We start from the raw sequence: 8,852 nt of genomic DNA on the forward strand, positions 1-8,852 counted from the left end.
ATGGTGGAAAACTCGATAGCACCAAATTCTTGGTGCTATCGATAGTATTTCAGCCGGACTCTATATAGCAAATAAATCTTTTAAATCTTACTTATTAGATTTTGATATAAGTGCTGAAGCTTTACATATAAATGAGTTTTTTATAATTGAGTTGAATTTTATATTTAGTTTATGCTAAAAATCAAATAATAAAAATTTACATTATATATATAATTATTTATTTATATGTATATATATATAATATATAAATTATATAAATATAAAAAATATCTATTTGAGCTGTTATCGAGTCGAATACGAGCGCGCTGACCCCAGCTTATGTTCGGCTCGTTTATTAAATGATCTAAAAAATTCGGTTTGTGTTCGGCTCGTTTAGTAAACGAGTTGAAAAATTTAGCTCATGTTCGGCTCGTTTACTAAACGAGCGATTCGATCTCGAGCTCACTTCGAACCGAACACGAGCTGGCTTACGAACAGCAAGCTAGATTGCCACCTCTAGTTTCATGCTATCCACTAATTTTAGTTAAAATTTATTATTTTGACAAATAATATCATTTGCCCAATACTAAGGCTCTGTGTACAATTGAGGATACAATATACTATGTAATAATTTCTCAAAAAAAAATATACTATGTAATGCGAGAATTTATTTAAAAAAATTTGTGTGTTAAATCCTGTGTGCAAGAATTTTAAAAAAGAATTCCGTGTGTTTATAATACAAATAATAGAAATTTGTAATACAAGCACACACACATACACGAGCTATATCGAACCAAGTATGAGAGCTGGTTCTAGCCCACGTTCGGCTAGTAAAAAATTTGAGCTGAACAATTTAGCCCGTGTGTTAAATGAGCACTCGAGCTCGAGCACCTGTCGAGCCGAATACGAGCCGGCTCCCGAGCAACGAGCTGGATTGTCAACCCTAATGGTATCAGACAAAATAAAGTTAGGATGAAAGTATAAAAAAATTATGTTTTTTCATTCTTCGTTGTGAGTTGCAACTTGTGACTGCAAAATAATATAGTGTATGGACCCATATTTGTTTTGGGCCCACAATTCTCCCCGGTCCATTATAAGCAATTGGGCCATTTGTGTGACAAACCATGTGGGCCAAATTGCAAAACCAAGGCCCAAACGCCACGCCCCACGTTTCAAGCGTCTCCGAATCCACCCGTCCATTCCCATCCAAACGATCGCCTTCAACGGCCGAGATCGCCTCCGAGGTGCGCTAGTTTTCTTCTGGAGGGAGTTATGCGCTCGTACAATTTAACGAGCCTACACTTTCCCCCACAGGGCTTTTCCAAAGGCCATAAAAATTAAAAAAGCAAAAAAAAAAGAAAGAAGAAAAAACAGCAAAGATAGAGAAATATAGAGAGAGAGAGAGAGAGAGAGCCCACACAGCAAATCTTTGAGCAGAGCCCCTTCCTCCTCCTCTTTCCGTTTAAAGATGTTATTCGGTTTTTAATTCGAATAATTTCCTCCTTATTCCTCGTCCTAGTACTCCCACCGTTACGCCATATATATAAATAAAAAATATATAATATTTACATATATCTTTTGCTTTGCTTAATACATAAGAGAGAAATATTAGAGACAACGCCAAAGATAAATCCCTTATTCTCGCGCCGCCGCGGTTTCCCGTATAAATCCCCGGAATAAGAAGCGAGGATAACTCCGTAGAATAGAGAGTCTTATATTCTTATTATTCCGACCATCTCTTCCTTATATAGATTTATTGATTAGAGAAGTTTTTTTTTTTTAATTTTCTTTTTTTGTTTTTCTAATTTCTAAAACGATACCGCTCCTAACACGAAGCGGATACGAGGTTTTATTCTAGAGGTTTCCTTCGCTAGGGTTTTCTGATTAGGGTTTCGCGTTTTCGCTCGCGTCGTCGTCTTCTCCTTCCTCGCTCTGCGCCTCCGTCGTGTTTGCTTGTTATTGTGCGGGATTCTCCTCTCCTGCGGAATCGTTGAGGAATTGGGGGATTTTGAGGGGGGGTTCTTGGGCTTTTTACTCTTCTTGGTCCGCGTGGCCAACAATGGATGCGTAGAGAGGTTGAATTGATCGTCTGATTGGTGGAGGAGAATACCTAATTGATCTTTTTGGGGGAATTTTGGTGCATTATATAGGGTTCCTTGCGGGAGAGTAGGAATTGGAGCTATTGCATTTGCGAGCCCCTCGGGGGCGGTTCGATCCCTGCTTCGGGGATCGCCTTGTGATGATTTTCGCGCGCTTCGTCCTTGGATTGTTGCTTTTGTACAGGAAATAGTATTCGGGGTTGATTAGGTTATTATAGAGGGAGATTAGTTTCGAGGAGGAGCGAGGAACAGTAGTTGTACCTAGATGGTGATCTCTGTTCATTATGGAGAAAACTGAACTGGCATTCAAGCCAGAGTGGCTAAAATCGTCGAATGCGAGTGCGGCTAACAATGCCTCTGCAAACCATCATTCCACTATTTCCTCACATTCAGGTATGATTTCCGTTTCTCGCACTCGTATGTTAATTTTCCTCAGTGTTGCTAGTCTTATACTTATCTTGGTCGTATATAGTTTAAAGTAGAGCTTTTTATTCTTGTAGATGAACATGCTGTAGCAAACTCCTCTAGGAACAGGTTGTCGGTATTTGACCGGGAAAGAAATTCGTCATCCTCCTCTCGGAGGAGTTCAAGCTCGAACTTTTCTAGGAGTCTTGATAAAGATACATCAGGAAAATCACGTGCTTACAGTAGTTTTGGTAGGAGTAGTCGAGAAAGAGAACGGAATAAAGATAGAGAAAGTAGGCCAGTTTTGGTCGACAATGGGTATCATGACCGTTCCAATTCATTCATCACAAGTAGGTCTGAAAGGGAGAGATCTTCAAGCTCTATGGCAGCAGGGAGGCCAGTTGATTCATTGTATAATGGATTAGGACAAAACTCGGCAAATGGTGTACAATCTGGGGGGAATATAACTGGGGCCCGCTCCTTCGAGAAGGATTTTCCGTCCCTTGGAACTAAGGAGAAGAATGGGTGTCCAGATGTAGTGGGCAGGGTTCCTTCGCCTGGCATTAGCGATGCTATTAGAAAGATTTATTCAGGTAATGGAGCCCTAGCTGCGGCTGAGAACTGGAATTCTGTGTTGGTGAACACACCGCAAGCTTCTCCGGACAGTCAGGCTCCTGCAATCTTGAGCACTCCAACGGGATTAAATATGGCTGAAACAGTGGCACAAGCTCCATTACGAGATCGAACTGCGCCCCAGGTAGTCTTTTGATTGTAGTATACTGCCTTCTTTCTTGTTTCTGAGTTACTTATGCAGTCTCATTTGCTTTTTGTTTGTTCATGCCGTACTGTTGTTCTTTTCAGTTAACTATTGATACCCAGAGGATTGATGAACTGACGCTTAAACAATGCAAGCAGTTAATACCTGTAACACCTTCGACACCTAAAAGTTTGGTAGGTTCCTTATCTTCTGTACATTTGAGATAATTTCCTCCTATGATTCTTTTATTATCCTCTTTTGATTGTTATTATGCATCTGTTTCTTAAGTTTAAACAATATTTCCACATTGTTTTTTTGTAGAGAATTTCTATTAGATTAATTGATGACTTCATATAACTTCTTTTCGTGGACATTTACAAATCATAAATTTTGCATAAAATCTTCCGTGAATGTCCACTAAATTGTTGAGCTAAGAATGTTATGCGTGTTTGTTTTCTTGCTGATAAAATGATTCTTAGAAGTTTTTGCCTTCTACTCATTAATTAGACTGATAGCATGATGAAAGTTGACATTTAGATTGACCACAGTAAGAGATCTTTAGGTAACCAGGCTGGAGCTTATATAGAACTTGACTAGACCCCAAATAAGCACTGATTACTTTTTTCAGCTAAGTTCTCCTTGTGCCTTTCTGCAGCAGTCGAAGGAGAAAATTTGAGTTGGTAATTGTTCTCTTGAGACTTAAAAGCTCATTTCAGCTTCTTGCCAAAGCATAATGTTTAGATTATTATTATTATTATTCGGTTGCCAATTGTCAACAGTTACTTTTTGGAGTAGAGAAGTTGCTAGAGAGGCTAAGCTAAAAAGACACTAAATTATTCAACATGATGGCAACTAAAACACTTTATTGATGATAGCAAACTGTTAGGTTCATTGATTTAAAGGATCATTCACACAAAAAAAGGAAGTCTCAAACTCTAATTTCTTATCATTAAACAAAATTGGCAGTTGACTATACATTATCTATGGTCTGTATGCAAGTTGCTTATCTGTCCGTATTGTGAAAATGCTCCTAGTGCCTATGCTTGGAGGCGGATGAGTCGAAAAAATAGTTATATAACATGGATAGGGATTCTAGTTGCAATTTAGAACAATAGCCATGAAACTTACACAATTAGGTTTTGTAGTTGATCATCAATTAGTCATGCATTAGCGAGGCAGAGCACGAGCAGTGGGAGTTACATAATTGGATCTCTATAGCATCTTTGCAATTTATCGTGTGTTAAGAAGAATTTAGACGAAAAACAGTGATTGGTGCATTGTGTATAGATTATGCACAGAACTCATATTGATGGTTCAAAGATTGTTCCTGCCTCAACAGTGGCTCTTAACATTTTTGTTTGCCAAGCATTCTACTATATATGGTCGCAGATATCAGAAGAAGCAGGGCCAAATAAACATTTACAAGGATTTAAAGCTATTGTAGTGGCCACATGCGTACAGAGTATTTTGGACTTGTGTTGTACATACAAAACAAGAAATGAACAAACAGTACAGGTACTTGTGTGTGTCATTGTACGTACGTTGTGCCTTGTAGTGGGTAGAGCATAATGTACGGAACATGCTGTGTGCTGATCACAATTAGCACATGTTCTCCAGGCGGCGGTTTAAACCTTAGTAGAGGTTTATAGGTACTGATTTTTTTTTTGGCTAGGAGCAGTGAAATGGCCGGAGCCCCACTAAATGCTAAACAATCTACCAATGCTGCAAGTTCAGTTGGTGCATGATTTGTTGTATCGAAATCTCTCTATTTGTCTGTTGTCTTTTCAGTAACTGAGTGAGGACGTCTTTACCTTTGTATCCACCTAATTAGCTTGGCGTAAATAAGTACGACCAAGTCATTTTTAGGGAGCTGACTGAATCTGGTATTTACGTTTAAAAGATTGGACTCACGCCATCATCATGTACTGGTTCCACCATGGTATATGACTGAGTTAAGCATTGGATGTGGGTTGAGATCCTCATGATAATTATTTTCTTTTTCGATTGTCATTTCGAGTGCAATAAGCACTGGCCAATCATAAGCCTTGGTTTAAGTCATAACCATCATCCTTATCCATGTTATTTCTCGGTATAGAGTGCAACCCAAAGATAAGAAGGTTCAAAAAAGTGATGGTTGACTGTTACAACCATCTAACTGATATTAATCCTCTAAGTAGGAGTCCATTTTCTTGCCGTAGCAAAATCAGACAAGGGAGGAGCTTGTCAATGTATTTGGCGATGAGCAACTGGCAAACTTGGTTGCAGTTGAAACTCATGCAACTCAACATTTCTAAGTTCTTTAAACATGGTATAGAAAAGGATAAGATAATAACAATTTATCTGGGGATTTGTCTTCATTTCAAGTGTAGGTTAGATTAGCTGAAAATCTAAATGCAAATATAAAAGTTGAATTGAAGAATAGCCTACAGAATGTTAGAATCCCTACTTCGAATTCCCTACTTTACATTCAATTTTCATTGCGTGCGACTTAGGTGTTTCTTTTGTGACATAGTTTCTGTGAACCCATTGAAAACTTGAGTTGAAAGTTGGGAACTCAATTATTTTGTTTTAACAGCACTTGTTGTTAGGGAGTCTGCTTATTGAATTTTTGGTTCTGTAGGCTGCAGGCTGTGGAAGTTACCTGGTAACTTATGTTTTTGATCCACCGTTACCTTCTGGCATCCTTTCTTATTTTAGCTGATAAAAAGAAAATTTTTTATATATATTCTAAAATATGTTTAAGCTGGATTATGAAGTTTAATAACTTAGTCCTGTGGAAGCAGATACAGATAATTGAATCTTTTTTTAAGTACCTGTATTTTGGATTTTACTTTTTTGTTCCATGTTTCAACTAAATCTTAACTTGATCATGTACTATTATTGGTAGAAAGCTCATTAGTTGTTGAATAGTTGTAATTAGTGCAAACTGGGAAAAGTTTCTTCTTGATTTGCTACTTCATCATGTTCTTAATCTTTTTTTCTTTTTCTTTTTCTTTTTGTGAAGAGAAAATGATTTATTTACTATAATCTTTCTAATGAAGCTTCTTGAACATGGCTCAGTTGTCAAGCTCTTCGGAAAAGTTGAAGAACAAAGGAGCAAGAGGTGGAGAGTCAAGTGGCGCTCCTAAAATTGGGCGGCAGTTATCACCTCCTCCTCTCAACCCTGCCCTCCTGCATGTTAGGTCTGATACTACAAAGCCGTCCCAAATTGGGACTTTTCAAGTCCTCAACCGAGATAAGAATAATGATACCTCCCTTTCAACCAAAGATGGGCCAACTGTTAGCAAAGTTGTGAATGTCAGTAGTCTTTCTCCGTCCGCTTCCCATCTCTCGCTGAAGAGTCCCACTAACCAAAAACCTAAGGTTGAAAGCAAGAATGAGAAGAGATTGCATTCTCAAGCGAAGGATAGGCATGAATTCTTCAATTTCATACGCAATAAATCACTGAATAGTTCGAGTGCTACTCCGGAACAAGGCCCTGTTTCACCCTCATCCAGTGTAGTGGATTCGAGCGACCAGAGTGAATTTGGTGTTACTAATGAAAAGGAGGGCATCTTGTCCGATTCGGAGTTGAAGTGCTCAGAGAATGGGAATTGTGTTAAAGAAGATAAAGAGGCTTGTGAGGAATTCGAGAGTCCACTACCTGACAACGAAGAAGTTTCGGAACCTGTTGACCCAGAGGAAGAAGCCTTCCTGCGGTCACTTGGCTGGGATGAGAATGCAGTGGTGGATGCCCTGACAAAGGAAGAGATTGATGCTTTTAATATGATGGTAATTAATTTCTGTGTTAGGGCCTGTTTGTGTTATAAAATTAGATCCATCCAAAGAAGCAGAAAACAATTTTTGTTAATTTTCTTGACAAGTCCCATTGCAGCAGAAGCAAAAGCAGAAGCAAAAGCTGAAGCTTCTGCTTTTAAGGTTTAAAAACTCATTTCGACTTTGTGTCTAAATAAAGCTTCAAACTCTTTGTCTGCAAAGAGCTTGGTTTCTAGAAGCTTCTGCTTTCTGAAGCACAGGAGCTTCTCCAGAATTGAGGCTGAAACAGGCATCTGGCTGATTTACTGAGTAAACTATTTCGCTGTACTACTACTATGTTTGCATGACTATCATTTTTCATCCTTTGTACAGTACAAGGAGCGGAAGCAATCCTCGAAGCTGCTCCAGATGAAGATTTGATCATCGAAGGAAGCGACGGCGGGAACTTTGGCAGGCAATATAATTTGATTTTGACGACACTGTTGATTGAGCACATCTGTTTCTGAACCTGGAGCATGAGTTTTTGCTTTATCTTCTCTGTTTTCAGGGCTTAGAAATCATTTAGTTTGACTAGGCAAGTGTTCTTCGGTCGAGAACAGAAGTGATTTAACATTCTTGCTAAGCTGAAAGAAAAGAAAAAGTTTGAGTTCTTTTTTTTTTTTCTTTTTTCTTTTCTCCCTCTCTCTCTCTCTCTCTCTCTCTCTCTCTCTCTTCTCCAGAGGAATGTGAAATTCAAATTAGTTACAAGTTTTCCGGGCCATAGGCCGTTGGTCTAAGAAATTGTGTTCTCTGGGAAATCTGGGTGTTTCTTTTCCTTTTTTCATAACCATCCGGGATTAATCCTCGATTGATCCTACCGACCCGCTTCGGTTCATGACGACAGTTTTAAGATATAAAAAAGATTGGAAGCCAAGTTGTACAATTTTCGATTGTGTCAGCATGTATGTGCCAACTGGAAAGTTGAATTTGATAACAACCTATTATGGTTTGGATCACGTCCACTTCAGAGTGGGGAATTGCATTACATTTACGTACAATATCTGCCTTTTGAAGTCCCTACACAAATCAAAAAAAGAAAAGAAAAGAAAGAATATGCTAGACATACACTCTCATCTTAAAATTCACGCACCCTTGAATTTCTAATATTAAAAAAAATGATAAAAGAGTGAAAGATTTATACTCCAAAATAAAATGTAAAAATAGTGTTGTTCAAAAAAAGAAAAAAATCTTTACTTCAGAAGTTACGAAACGAATCCTGCATCTGCAAGATACTTCAGAGAATTCGCCTTAAAAAAAAAAAAAAAAAAAAAAAAAAAAAAAAAAAGGGTGTTCCCTTTCTTGGGCCGATGGATCTATAAGGGCCCAAGGCCCAAATTCCAAACTCTTTGAAGCGACGTGTTCTCTCTCTCGTAACACCCAACATAGTGCGGCGTCTTCCGAATTTCATTTCGAAAATAAGAAACCGCACCTAAAATTCGGGGGCTCGTCGCTGAGCGGGAAAATAAGAAACCAAATCCAATCCCCAGCAGATCCCGCATCCGGCCGAATCGGAGCGATGCGCGGCGTCGGCGGTCGGCGGCGCGTCCCGAGGGCTTCGGCTGCTCCCGCTCCGGCGGACGGCGGCCCGTCCCTCGACTTCGAGGTCGGCGGCGCCGTCGGGCGGCGCGACTCGGATGCGAGCAGCCTCTGCAGCAGCCGGCCCTCCTTCTCATCCGCGGCGGCCGCCAACCCTCCTCTGCTGTCGGACCGCTCGTCGCAGTCCGCCGCCCTCCGTGCCGTGAACTCGTACCTGTCCTCCCAGTCCGCCCCCTTCTCCCTCCGGCCGCCTCTCCCCTCCGCCCGCGACATCTCCGACG

The 8,852-nt window shown here is 39.8% G+C and overlaps 2 protein-coding genes across 2 annotated transcripts in view; both read left to right on the forward strand.

Annotated features, from left to right (window-relative positions):
- Positions 1,328-7,776, forward strand: LOC109706688 (micronuclear linker histone polyprotein-like). The gene is made up of 5 exons (XM_020227640.1): positions 1,328-2,471; positions 2,579-3,240; positions 3,345-3,434; positions 6,301-7,011; positions 7,369-7,776. Exons 1-5 carry the CDS (start codon positions 2,363-2,365, stop codon positions 7,414-7,416), a joined length of 1,620 nt encoding a protein of 539 aa, XP_020083229.1. The 5' UTR covers positions 1,328-2,362; the 3' UTR covers positions 7,417-7,776.
- Positions 8,422-8,852, forward strand: part of LOC109724989 (kinetochore protein NDC80 homolog) — a 5,869-nt gene continuing 5,438 nt past the window's right edge. The window contains 2 exon segments of the mRNA XM_020254019.1: positions 8,422-8,844; positions 8,846-8,852. The exon segment at positions 8,846-8,852 is cut by the window's right edge and continues 860 nt beyond it. Of these exon segments, the coding sequence (XP_020109608.1) occupies positions 8,552-8,844; positions 8,846-8,852 (300 nt within the window). The 5' untranslated portion in view covers positions 8,422-8,551.

This window comes from Ananas comosus, linkage group 2, assembly GCF_001540865.1.
Source record: "Ananas comosus cultivar F153 linkage group 2, ASM154086v1, whole genome shotgun sequence".
NCBI classification, from domain to species: Eukaryota; Viridiplantae; Streptophyta; class Magnoliopsida; order Poales; family Bromeliaceae; genus Ananas; species Ananas comosus.

What these genes read in the sequence shown, in the direction of transcription:
- LOC109706688 (XM_020227640.1), top strand. Translation starts at nt 2,363, where the DNA reads ATGGAGAAAACTGAACTGGCATTCAAGCCAGAGTGGCTAAAATCGTCG. An exon ending in GAGATCGAACTGCGCCCCAG is followed by an intron (nt 3,241 to 3,344) that starts GTAGTCTTTTGA and finishes TGTTCTTTTCAG; the next exon opens with TTAACTATTGATACCCAGAG. An exon ending in CTTCGACACCTAAAAGTTTG is followed by an intron (nt 3,435 to 6,300) that starts GTAGGTTCCTTA and finishes AACATGGCTCAG; the next exon opens with TTGTCAAGCTCTTCGGAAAA.